Here is a 14,256-nt window from a genome sequence, read left to right as displayed (position 1 = left end):
GGCCTGGGAAGCATTGTTTCCTGATCTTAGACACAAATTCTTAAAGTTACTTTTTTCAAGGATATGTTTAGGAAAAAAAAAATAAAATTTATGTTTCTGGAATAAGGAAGACAATAACTTGGAATCAATAGGAAATGAGTAACTCCTAAAAGCCTGGAGTAGGGATTTTAAAATGATGCATTCTCTCCATTTAACATAATTAAAGGAATACTGGTTAGGATCATCCAGAAAAGACTACTTTTTGTTTGACGTGCTTGAGATAAACTTCTGCACTATCAGAAGACATGGTGGAAAAGAAACATGCAAGATGCCTTTTCCAAATGTGCTTCGCCACTCAGTTCTTTTCATCAGCACTGCATGCTGAGAAAATTCCTGTGTTATGAATGTCCTGGATTCTCAAAACAAGAACAAGCTATGAGGTAATTCAAACATTCATGAGACTCTCTGTTGTAAAGAATCCATGACAGACAAGTCTTTTATTAAAAAACAATGACAGCCATGCAATGTAATCTTTCAGATAGTTACATATAGCATATATTAATATACTGAAGCATTGTATTATTGTAGTGGTCATATTTCTACCACTTTACTAGAGTCTACGTATACTGACTGCACAACAGCTACATGTATTGACAACAAAGAACTATTAACTAACTTTCTACTGCCTCATATTCAAATAATTGTCTAGTGATGTGTTTTCTATCATTTACAACTCTCAGGTGGCACTTCTGTAGGAGTATGTTCCGGCACATTTGGGAGCAGTAGTAACATAGCTTTGGACTGGCACAACTCCATGACAGAAGTGATGATCAAACAAATATACTGCAAGCCAGCCAGAGACCTTATCAGAGACTGGACAAGAAATATCACTTAAAGACCACTTCCTTATGGTCACAGGCTTGGTTATAGCTCTCAAGCAAGTTTAAAACTAAGAGACACTTACTTAGCTCCTGTCACTGTTGATACGATCTATCCTTTATTTCCATTGCATACAAATGCCCTAAAGAATATTCTGAGCAGTTTATCTTCATCCAAACAAACAAAATGCTGAGGACTTTTGAATGCATGCATTCTCCCCTCAACCTTTGTCTGAACACAGTTTTGAAAAAAGCCCACAAAATGTCGACAGTGTGATTTGAAATGAGAGTGAAACAGCCTTTTGTTAAAACTGATAAAGGTTTCAGTGCTTTTCCTAACATTTGTTTTTTGAATATTTTATTATTATGAAAATAGTGTTATAAAGGAAAGGGAGATAAAAAGCAGAATATACTGTCACAGATGCAAATACCAGATCTGTGGGATCAAAATCTATACCCTGCAGAGAAGCCTGAAGCAAAAAGGGACTCTGGTCAGAGTTGTTGAAACCAAAAAATACTATTATTATCTCAAAAGTAAAGTGCTGAAACAATTGTTAGAATATCTCATATAGACCTAAGTTTTAAAGCCAGGATATAGAATCTATTTTGTTCATCTTTGCTATATTTCTTGATGTGCCTCATAGGTTCACATTCATCCAGGTATCTGTGCCAATTTTTTTCCTGTGAGCCATCATAGTCAAAGTCCATAATGTATGCTAACTACTGTCTGTAAGAAACTGCTCACCTGGGGAATAAGTAATATCACTTATCTAGGAGCAATGGAGAATCTTTGGCTGGAAACCATTTAGGTTTCAAGTGGAAGAACAGTTAATTCTCAACTGAGACATGAACATTTTGTCTTAAGACTACTGCTAATTTCTCTTTGTGATATGATAAGGACTTCTCAGCAATCAGCTAGAAATTTGATACTGAGCATCTTGTAACAAACTTTCCATAGTATCCAACGGTGCCTTTGAAGCTGGTAGACATTTCTCTACCTTCCCCGTAAGTCTTTATCAACACTGCCAGCAATCTAGCATTGAAAAAAAATCCTATTTTCCTCCACAGCACAAGGACAAAAATCAATCCTTCCCAAGGAGGAATAGACTAAGTTTCTTATTCTGGAAATACCTGCAGAACATGCTGGAAAAAGTATTAACCTATGTAGTAATGGTGACAGCAGCAAAATTAACCACATCATAGTTATTTTTGGATATTCTAACACCGAGGAAACAATCTGGCTCTTTTGATTACAGGTTCTAATAAGCAATGTGTAGGTATCAGTCACACGTATATCAGATAGCTCAGTACTCAGGGATTGGTACTGCACAGCAGAATAGACTTTACTGATGGAGAAGCAACAAACTCCTCTTCCGGACTGTTTTAATCTCTGAAATCTATCAACTTTCATGCTTTTTTAAAGGATGAACAAGTGAAGGAAAACTTTGTCTCATTTTTCTGTAAGACCAGTGCTCTTGATTCCTTTCCCATTTGACTTTTCTGCCAGGTCATCAAGAGCAATAATTTTGCAGCAAAACCAGGAGGATATCTGGGTCTATTTGCAATGGCAAATGCTAACGTTTTTCATCCTGATTATCTCAGAATGTAACACTGAAATAAAAAACAATTTTACCTGAAGCAACCGATTTGCAGATTTGCCTACATTCTCTTTGAGAATTCCTTATAAAATGGCATCTTTCTCATTAAAATGCTGCCTTATGTGGTACAATAAGCATGAGCTATCTTAGCATAAGAGGTTAGCTTCAAGGCATAGAAACTTATTTTAGTTATAGTGACAGATCATACACCAGAAGTAACTGACAAAAACAACTGTTCAGCAATGCAGTAATGTGGAAAGGAGAAAATATTATTAAAATCAAGTACTACATCCAAACATTTACTAACCACTGGGAAAACAAGTATTTATAAATAAGAACTTAGTAAAACACATAGCAAAGAGCAAGAGACTGAAATTTTAATTCCAAATGAAAGACTGAAATGCGTAAGACAGGTCGAGGAAACTGTCTCCAAAATGCAAAACAAAACAAAACAAACAAAAAAAACCCAACACAGTATGTCCAATATATGTTTGATCCCAAACACCTTGACTAAGGAAATCCTGATTCAACTTGATTGAACCTGCTATATGAATTATACAATACACGTAATTTCATATACAGGAATAAGCACGTTTTAAAATAAAAAGGGCAATATTTACAGTATTTATTATTTCACTTTAAGTAATATTCTTACTTCTTTTGGAGAACTTGATGCTCCAGGCTCATGTTTGGTACACAGTGGTCCAGCCTTCCACGCCTCTGTATCCCCACAGTCACAAAATCCACCTCCAGTGGAGCTATGCATCTGTAAAAACCATGCATTTCAGTCATGAAATACACACAAAAAGCAAGAGAAAAATAGAAATGGGCATTATTTAAGCCCAACACAAGTATAAACACCAACTTGAAAAACAGAGGGGTCACTGTGTAACCAGTGGACTTACCACAACACTTTTTTCTTTCTTTTAGATAAAAGGAGTCTTACCAGAGGAACAGGGAGTAAAATATAAAATTTTTGAGCAGAATATAAACTGCTGCTACAAAAAAGTATGCTAGTCTTTAATAAATTTAACTACTAAGAAGGTGAAAAGGCCTATGACTGATGAATCAATGCTTCATAAATGGCAAAATCCTAGCAAAGCTGCTTAATGCCTTCTTTACAAATTATTTCATCAAGTTTGAAAATAATCTTAACAAGATGACATGCGTATCATGTAGTACATTAGTATATCTAGTAGTACCCTCCACTTATAATCAAAGATGACATTGATCAACATCTAAATATATCCTTCTAAATTTAACTTTGCATGGCACTTTCAGAAAAGTACAAATTCTGACAAAAAGCTGAGGCAAAAACAATTACCCTTAGCTTACTCCAAATCCTCAATCCTGAAATAATTATAAAAAAACCTGAGTGACTCAATAAAGAGGCATTCAGAATTTGTTATTTACTTGAAACATTTGAAAATAACCTCTTCTAATTAGCTGCGCTTTGAACAGGAGGCTGAACTAGGAGAACTCCTTAGGTCCCTTCCAACACAAATTATTCTAGGAATCTATAAAGAGCATAACCTTTAAAGATGCAGTTCCTGAAATAATTATAAAAAAACCTGAGTGACTCAATAAAGAGGCATTCAGAATTTGTTATTTACTTGAAACATTTGAAAATAACCTCTTCTAATTAGCTGCGCTTTGAACAGGAGGCTGAACTAGGAGAACTCCTTAGGTCCCTTCCAACACAAATTATTCTAGGAATCTATAAAGAGCATAACCTTTAAAGATGCAGTTCCTTAAACTTCTAGGAATCTATAAAGAGCATAACCTGTGCTCCTTAAACTGCATCTTTAAAAAGGAAGCACAGCAATCTGTTCCCATCTGACTTCCTACTTCAATGGCTGATGTTTTGCCTGAAAAAGCTATGAAAAACAGGCAAATGACAACAGTTTTTCAGCCCAGCTGTGACTCCAAATTGCTCTATAATCATTACTGTCTAGTTCCCCTGCGTTTTCATCTTATCTGTCTGTACACTGTGTGCATGCATATGTATATTAAGTTATATCTGCATTATCGAAATAGTTGTGTACATCTTTGAATTAATATCTACAACATATGTTCAGATCAGTATAAAAAGACTTATACAGAGGGGCAGAATATTTTATTTTAGTCTGCTAAATTCTGAGACTGCTAGGACTTTCTTCCAAATTGCCTCTCATTGAAACATACCCACTCAAAGGGGATTTATGATCAATTGACAACAGAAGCAAGACAAAACTCTTCAATGGATATCATGTCAGTGAATAGAAAATCTGAAATGAAAAAAAAAATCTATCCCACTTTTTGGTCATGAAAGATAATTAAACTGAATATGTAATGTTTTTGTACATTTTCTTGTCTCTTGCAGCAAAGTTAGCCCAGGTCTAAAAATTACACTTAATATACTGATTTCCGTTTCTGCATCCAAGGCTGTTGAAATTACAGAGCTGTCAGTGAAGAAGGCAAGTAAAAAAGGAGGCCTGGGAAGGAATCAGTAGATGACAGTTTAGGCAGCAAGTTAGCTAAGAATTATTCAAAAAGAACTTTTAATTAAAGCATGGGAATCTCTCATCAAAAGCATATCAGAAGGAGATGATCTAGTTCTAGAACAATCTCCTTGATAAAAAAAATAATTGATGCTTAACATTCGGTTTAACTTTACCATAGCCCACACTAAACACTAAGTAGTTTATGCAAATCTAAATGGAGGAACAAAGTGGAAATGTAGAGACTGCATATCATAAGTGCTTAAGTAATGGCCCTTGTATTGCACATTCATCCTTAATTTCCCAACAGAACTGATTGGGACTTAGGACACGAATGTACTTTTCAGTCACAGCTTTTTGCTCTGACTTACACTTCAGAGATATTGCCAAAGAGAAAAACAATGTATGTGTTCATAAGCATTTCTTTATCCTTTGGTTCTTGAATTAAGAAGTTACTGCTCTTAATAGAGGCTTCACATAGTTAGAAACACAAGAAACTAGTCAGCCCCAAATTTTTTTAATAGTAAAATTACTAATGGTTTATATGCAATCTATTAGATCTTAAAGAAAACAAAAACTTATCTAAAAGCTACAAGTACCACTTCTTAAAATACAACTTTCCTACCTTGTACCGGTGGTTCTTGTGAATGCTGTTCTGAAAGCAGTCCATACAGAGCACACAGGTTGGATCTACTGCACAGTCTCTGCAACAAAAAATAGTAACTGGAAAACTTGATAGAACACACACATGGAATTTTCAAGCATAAAAGAAAATACTATGATAACAAACAACACAAAAAAATTTGAGATTAACAACAGATTCAAATGCTAAAAACTGGCTACTCCACATCACAGAAAGATAAAAGTCGACCTTGTTAGATCTGAACCATGTACTGAAACCTGTTATATCAAATTCCATCAAAAACATGCTTGATTTCCACTTTCAAAACTTGTTGCTAACCTATTTCGGTCTTGTTAAGAATAAGCAACTATTAAAACTCATGAGGACTCTGAAATAACCTTTGTTTCCAACATATGTAGCCAGTTTGCCAACTAAACCTTTGGTCATGTTTCTAACATTTAAAACAGAAGAGAATTTCTTTATTAAGTAAGCGAGGAATACATACTTTGAAATTTCATTTCAACAGTTTCACTTATGCACCTAAATACCTGACAATCCAGAATTATACTCATGGGCAACCTAACTCTATTTTTTCCCATGCTCCACATATACACTTGTGTTTTTTGCCCTTTTTCCTTAAAGCATGGTCACATTTTTCTTTAAACGCCATTTCATTCTATGCAAAGTGTGGATGACAGGAGTTTAATGACAACACATCAAATTTTTTACTTTACACCATTGTTTAACATTTAGTGCTTCTTTTACAAACCAACTAAAATAGCACAGTAATTCTGGTTACAGAAATAACTTCCTTTCAAGCCCCCAGATTATTATAATCATTACAATAATTTAACACTTCAGTAACATTCATTTATTACCATAAATCTGCTGAAAGTTGAGTTAAAAGAAAGATAAACGAAGCCAGAAGTGTCTGCTAGATTTGAACTGCCAATGCAAGATGTTTACATTTTAATACTTCAGAGTATCTACTATTTTTAGCATTTTAGAAGCTAAAGCAAATATTTATCTAGTGTCAGTTGCTGCAGTGTGTACAGTAACTTCCAGAAATACTACCACATTTTTGCAAGGTAAGAATCAAAAAGATAAGAGACCACTGCTGAGATACACAGCCTTGTCTTTTTGCCTGCTACCATGCTAGAACTCTGCAAGGTGAGAACAGAATTGTTCCTATTACAGCAGCACTAAACTGCCTTGACCATCCTCTTCCTTCATACAACAGTCACACTCACTATATACTTTCTAGCACACACACAAGGACTTCTTCAAAGACCACTCTCCCTTCATATAAAACAATAACTTATTCCTAGAAAAAGCTAAAGAGTATGTGATTGATTAAAACTTTACAGTGCAATTCATAAAGTTTGCAGAGAGCTTTCATTTTGAGATTTCCTAAATCCTAAGGGTTGGATTTTTTAGCCATAATAATGTTTTCCATCCTGAGTAATATTCTTTCAGTATTTCCAATTACATTTTCTAGGCTTTTAAAATAAACTGAAATACAGATAAACTATGACAATAGCATCATATGAATGCTAGCAGCACAATTTCAATCTTTACATCCACCAAAAAGACTGCTGACTTTTTAATATTATTATTAATATTTTTTTTTTATTAATATGAATAAATTTAAATTATTCTATCAAATCAATGAGCTGCCATCTATAATATGCTGCAGGATGAGAAAAAAGGGTGGAAAAAAATGACTACTGGTCACACAGTTACTGCTTAAGCAAAGGACTGATGATGCTCACATGCTGGATTCTGTTTCAGACTTTGAATGGGTGAGGGCAGTACAGAGCACAGATTTTTTTGTCTGTTCTCCCTTAATTCAGGTACATACCATACTCATACCCTACCATCCAACATCTTTAGCCAATGGCTTTCAGTACCTTTAGTATCCTTTCCATTTCCTTCCCCATTTCCCTGCCAGAGCCTTCTCTTCATGGGCAAATTTCCTCACTCTAAAGTGGTTTGAAATGTGAAGCACATGCCACCATCAGTTAAGCAAAGACATACCATGACACAAGCGATGACTAGTTAGCAGTACAACTGATTCCATTAAACCACTCACTATTAGCCACTTATTAAACCACACTGCATTACCTCACATGGGAACGTTCATGTAACACACATTCCTTCTTACCTGCAAGAGTATGTTGTCTCCCCTCCTTTGAACACCTTTCCACAGAGCTGGGAGGTTCCACTCTGTTGTAGTTTCTCCAGAAATATATCTGGGTCCTCCCCAAACAAATAACATTCCAGGGGGTATAATATTGCTGCCTGGATCATTTCTTCCTGTTTCTCCAGCAAGGGGTCCATTTCAGCAGAGTAAATATTTGGCACATGTTTTGCCAAGCACTGTGAAAATGCAGCTTGGAAGTCGAATCTTTCCTCACACCACTGCAAGAAAAGCACACCCATGGACAGACATAAACAAACACATAAATGTGGGAGAATTTCTGATTGCTAACAGACATGTGAGCAATCCAGCCTTGGTAGCAGGGCCTGAGCAAGCTGCAAGCTAAGCCATTCAAGGACATTGCTGCAGCTGGACTGTGAGGAAGAAGGTAGCAAGATAAGCAGCTCCTGAAGCTGAAGATAGTTAGGGGTGGAGAATAATGATTAAGCATCTTATGATTGATATGTTAATAACCAATTATATTGTGTGTAAGGTGAGCTAGTAATAGTAGTTAACCAATAATAAGTGGGCACTTATAATAGGTGGGCATATAAGAATCACTTAGATAATAAAGTACTTTGAAGGTGATTAACAGCAGCTGCCTCTTTGTACGTGAACTCCCGCACACAAATATAAAGAAAATAGGATTAAGCACTTCTACTGTGAATTCAGAAGTCTTTCCTGTATCAGAAATCAGTTCTGTGAGCAATAAAATACAAGAAATCATGGTTTCCCCAGCATTTCTCTGCTGTTTTCCTGTCAGTACCCAACACAGTAACCTCTGCTCCTTTGAAGTCTTCTACTAAAACACTCTACAGCAAGAGCTGACAAGTGCTATGTTACTGTAGAGAAACCCACGCACTAATTGATTTTCAACTACATGCTTGCCAACAAGTCAACCAATACACAAATCTTGATGTCTCTTCAGAGGCCAACATATGGAAAGAGTAGCAGCCACAGCTAGAAAATAAGTTTGGGATTCATTCCTTAGCCTGCTGATAGTCACAAAACATGTGCCAACTTAATGGTCTTTGAAAGTCTTGTTGAACTGGTCATCAGATGTCAACAGCTACTGAGGGAGAAAGAAGTCTAAATTATATAAGCTTATGTCCTTGGGAAACCAGATTAAAATACAATTTCATTTTTATAAGACAGTTAATGAAAGTATTTATATTTTCATTTGAGATTCTTAGTCCCTAATTTGATTTGCAACTACTCTAACTTCTCTAAACAGTTCTCTCCAATTGCCCTATTTCTGTCTTAAAAGTCTGAATACACTTTCACATTATTCCCATTATCTAGAAATAACTCTCATTTTTCCGCACTGCAAATCAGATAATAAGACTCCTAAAGGCAATGTCCTTTCATACACAACCTTGACTGATGTCCAAAATTCAGAGAATATCCTAAGTTGGAAGGGACCCACAAGGATCATTGAACCCAACACAGGACAGCCCCCAAGAATCACACTATGTGCCCAAGAGCATTGTCCAAACCTTTAGAACTCTGTCAGGCTGGCGCTGTGACCACTTCCCTGGAAAAGGCTGTTCCAGTGTCCAATCACCCACTGGGAGAAAAATCTTTTCTTAACATCCAAACTAAATCTGCCCTCACAGCTTCATGCTATTCGCTTGGGTCCTGTCACTGGTCACCAGAAAGAAGAGAGCAGTGCCTGTTCCTCCACTACCCCACATAGGGAAGTTTTAGACTACTATGAGGACTCCACCCAGTCTCCTCTAGGCTAAACAAGCCCAGTAACCTCAGCCACCCCTCATATGGCTTCCTCTCTAGGCCCCTCACCACCTTCATATGTCTCCTTTGGATGCTCTCCAATACCTTTGTATCTTCCTTATATTGTGATGCCCAAAATCACACACATCACTCGAGGTGAGTGCAAGGAAAAACAAACAAACATATGTAACTTCAGAAATAACTCTAAAGGGAATTTCCTCAAGGCCAACAAGCAGAGATGAGCAAAGCAACCACCAAAGAGTTTACATTAAGAGAAGGCTCAAAGAAATAGACTTTTTAACTTTTTGAATGAAAATGGACATAGTCTTCTGTGAAAAGCAAAAAATCCTCAGTTCTGACATCAAATGAAACCTACATCAATTGAATCGATGAAGTGCCCCGCAAAATTGACAGAGATCACACAATCATAGAATGACAGAATCACAGAATGGTTTGGATTGCAAGGGACCTTAAGGATCATCTAGTTTCAAGTCTCCTGCCACAGGGGACCACACAACTTCCACACAACTAGGTTGCTCAAAGCCCCATCCAACCTGACCTTAAACACTCCCAGGGATGGGACAACCTATTCCAGTGATAAATAAATAATATAGAACTGCAATAGAATAAATAATAGAACTATAAGGCTACAGCTCCCTAATTTACCTCCTACATGAGAATAGTTCTCCAAAAAAAGAAATGAATCCAAGGACACATGCAGTCAAAAGTGCTGCAAAACCAGTACTGTGAAAACCAGATCTGCAAACATCATGTAGAAATCTCATCTTTGTTTTCTGAAAAACTGTATGTCCACATACCACAGGCAAGAACAAAAACTGTCTACATAGAAAATCTAAATGGAAGAACCAGAAATGAGATACCATGTTGAAACAGGCTAGATTAACAGTAACATCAGTCACCCAAAACTAAACTTTCAAAGGAGATTTGTTCCACAATGTAGTCACTTTAAGCACTTGCTTTATGGCTTTAATAAGACACACTACATTTCTAATGGGTTTAGTTTCAGCCCGAGGCTTCTACTGGTATTTTGGCCATCAATCTTCCTTAGCAGTCCATTATTTCATTTATCATGGTGAAAATTCATGGCAAATGCTGATGGAAAAGATAAGCTATGAATAATGTGGTCACGTTGGAGAGGAAATTTGTTCACAATCATACTAAAAAGAATATCCTCACTTTGTAAGTGCAGGTTGATCAGTCTAATCAGATTTCTTGAATCACAAAGCCTTTGACCTATCCATGACTATCTGAACATGAAGATCCCTCCATGAAGTGAAAAGAACCATTTAGTTAAATTCCAATGCTAACAAATACATCTGGTTTTGGTCTAGAATTTTACCTGCACAGGAAGCACCACTGTGATCACCGTATTGTCCTAAAGGCTTTAGCATACATGTGTATAATATATATGCAATCTGTACACATATACACACATGCACTCAAATATATAAGTACATATTTATTTTCACATATTCAAAGCTAAGGAACAAAAGCAAAAGGAAACAAAATAACTGGCCTTTTTATTTTAATTAATTTGTTCAAATTTTTCAACATTTTTTTAACTAAAAATTATGCCAAGCTGGGGCATAAAGACACCAAATTGTAAAAAGCAACTGAAAATTAACCCCAAATTTATTAAATATTTGCATATCAACACTTAGCTGGTGGTTGTCAGAAAGATATCAAATTGCAAAAGGTAACTGAAAACTGAATTACTTGAGCATGCGTTTATTTTATTATATGCCTGAGTTAAGATGAGTAGAAGTGAATTATTCCTACCATAATTTAACTCCCTAATGCATTGTTCTCCTTAAGCATGTTTTCTCCTGTAACTTTTTCTTGTTTTATCTTACCTATACTGCACTGTGGCTTTAGCAAGTTCCCCTCTCAACTTAATTGCTGTACTCGTTAAATGTGGGAGGGTGGGATGTGACCCCTTGGCATGCTCTCTTTCCAATGCACAAGAGAATCCCAGTCTGTAGCCCTTCTATCTTAATAATAAACATGTTCCCAAGAGATGGTGCACGTTTGGCTTCTGTGTTGCTGGTCCAGAGAACATCATAGCTTCAAGAAACACAAGGCTAAGCTTTCCTGAAAATCTGCCAGAAGTGTAGAATAGGTTCTCACACAGTCTGACTCTCAAGTATTTCAAGCATTCCTGTGTAAAGCTTTTAATTCTATTTAAATGTTGTCCTGAAAAGGAAGGACAGAAGTTGGGAAGAGAGAGAACTCTCTCAAGCAGGCTGTCTACCTTCTGGTAAACACACTAAAATATTTCCTCAACCTATACATCACCCAGGAAATATCCACTATATTCACAAGAGAAACAAGAATATTATTTTCCTTGTTTCTGAAATCTGTACCAGGCTAAACTTCAGACCTATCCCATACCCTCTGTGCCTCCTAGGAGAAGTAATTTATTCCTGGCAACAAAATCTGTTTAGTATACTATATTCAACTGTATAAAATAGCACACAAAACTATCAACAATACAAGAGCTGCCAAATAAAGCACACCCCTAAACTAAAACTGTCTGTCCAATAGTAGCTTGGTCCCCTTGTGCACACATACTGAAATTCAGGTTTGAATACCTCAATTAACACTGAGCAGTCCCACCTTCCCTCTGCTCACTCACTCTCTTACCTGAGATTATACCTGTCAAGCTCTCAGTTGCTACAGATACAAAAAAAACCCATCTATATTAATAAATTGATAGAGTGGTTTTGGTTTTTATTACTGACAGGATGAGCTGGCAGTCTAAAAAAGTCTAAGAACTGTGCAAGACAGCTGTGAGCTGAGATAGGGCTTCCCTGCAGCTTTCTGCCCAGCACTGGCACAGGCTGCCCTGAGAAGCTGTGGAGTTACCATTCTTTGATATATTCAAAAGCCAACTGGACATGGTCCTGGGGAACCTGTTCTAAGTGACCTTGCTTGAGCAGGGAGTTTGGACAGAATAACCTCCAGAGGTGCCTCAATCATCATTTGATTCAAATGCTTTCACAAGGGAAAAAAAATCTTATTTCTTCCTCAATCTCTATTATCTTCCAGTATCTGCTGCAAGCCCTACAGAAAAGGAATTTTCCAAATTTAATCCACTCAATAACAGACTTGAAATAGAGTACTGAAGGAGGCAGAGGCCATAAGATAACACAATTACGGAAGAAACATTACCATGTAACTAAAATACTACTATCAATCAGCTCTCCACAGCCCCGTGGCACTCACACCCTACTCACAGGGCCCCACAGACTGTAGCTAACAGAGGAAAGCCCAGAGTAAGCAGGACTGAATAAACTGTACTCCAACTGACACTATTCCACTGGAAAATATTTTTGGGCTGCAAACTGAAGATTACTGAATTTAGGGGGTAAAAAAACACCTCCACATACATTTGGAGCAAAACAGAGCTTCATCAAAAATTTGAGTACTGACATTTCTCATGTTTCAAATATATGTATTAGCAACCCTACTTAAGTCCTTTTGATGTGATTTTTTTTGCCATTTTCTCACTTTTAATGAAAGTTAGCTGAAGAAACAGCCACATCATCATATGGACCATACAGACATACACATGGCCCAGTAATAATACCCCAACCAATGACTAGAATGGGGTGAGGGAGTTCTCACTGCAGCAACACACCACCATCTCTCCTGTGGAGAGAGCAACATCCACACTGTCAGTGGGCATTCCCAGGGATTGAAAACAGCAGGCAAAGGCGACACTCAGGAACCTGACACAGCGAAGAGACATGCATTGTCTCCTATCTCTTTTTTGACACTTCATATCTCTAACTTTCTTCAGGCCCATCTTTTTCCTCCTTTGAGCACACATTCCTGTCACACTTGCCTTTTTTAAGATGACACTAATTCTCAAACTGCATGAAATAGTATTGCAAAGCTTTGTTTCTCAAGTGTAAGCAGTTTTGTCAAAAGAGCAGACACAGCAACCATTTTGCCCAAGACATTTGATCTGTGCTGTGTAACACAAGCAGTAATCTGTAATCTTTACTGGCTTTTCAGAAGAATACTATGACAGAAGCAGTAATTCACAATACCACTTGAGAACAAATCATTAGGAAATAGTATCTCGTCTTGCATGGGAAACACGTCCTCCACTGTAGGATCAGACTAGTAATATTTCTTCCATGTGCAAGCATACAGAAATCTTTCCAGAAGTCAAATCCAACCAAACCCCCAGGTTCTCCTACATGTAAAAGAACAATCTGTAGGCTTTTTCCAAACCCCTGAAATAAGCATCATGCCAAAAGGTCAGAGGATGAGGAATTATTTTTGCCGACAAATACTGCTATAAAACACACAATATATCATTGACATAGCAAGCACATCCATATCCAATTTTGTCTTTCACAAACACATTCATTTATGAACACTACAAATAATAATCGGAATGAGAGCTAAGGACGTATATAAGGAAAAAGAGAAAAAAGTTAACGAACCCTCTCAATTCACTCTTCACCTATAGACCAAGCATCAAATGAGATTTCTCACCACCATGAGAGAATTTCTTTATCACTGCAGAGGTTTGTTACATACATTAATACAGCAGCCATTACTCCCATGGCAGTTTTAGATTTACCTTCTGAGCGCACTTCTCTCTGAATTCTGAAGTCTTTTCAAAATAACAGCTTGCACTAGGCAGTACTATAAAAAGGAGCTCTACTTAAAACTGCACTGATTGACACACTGATCTTTTTGTGCAAAACTGACTGCATAAATTTCAAGACTA

The 14,256-nt window shown here is 36.8% G+C and overlaps 1 protein-coding gene across 1 annotated transcript in view; it reads right to left on the bottom strand.

Annotated features, from left to right (window-relative positions):
* The window catches only part of UBR1 (ubiquitin protein ligase E3 component n-recognin 1), a 55,267-nt gene extending 47,370 nt beyond the window's left edge, over positions 1-7,897 (bottom strand). Inside the window, exons 1-3 of the mRNA XM_009071749.1 lie at positions 7,722-7,897; positions 5,561-5,639; positions 3,111-3,221 (exon numbers count right to left, since the gene is read on the bottom strand). Of these exons, the coding sequence (XP_009069997.1) occupies positions 3,111-3,221; positions 5,561-5,639; positions 7,722-7,897 (366 nt within the window). The remainder of the gene's footprint in view (positions 1-3,110; positions 3,222-5,560; positions 5,640-7,721) is intronic.
* Between the last annotated feature and the right edge of the window lie 6,359 nt (positions 7,898-14,256).

This window comes from Acanthisitta chloris, unplaced genomic scaffold, assembly GCF_000695815.1.
Source record: "Acanthisitta chloris isolate BGI_N310 unplaced genomic scaffold, ASM69581v1 scaffold10573, whole genome shotgun sequence".
NCBI classification, from domain to species: Eukaryota; Metazoa; Chordata; class Aves; order Passeriformes; family Acanthisittidae; genus Acanthisitta; species Acanthisitta chloris.
The sequence above is the reverse complement of the archived record's forward strand: the minus strand, read 5'-3'. Positions and strand labels throughout refer to the sequence as shown.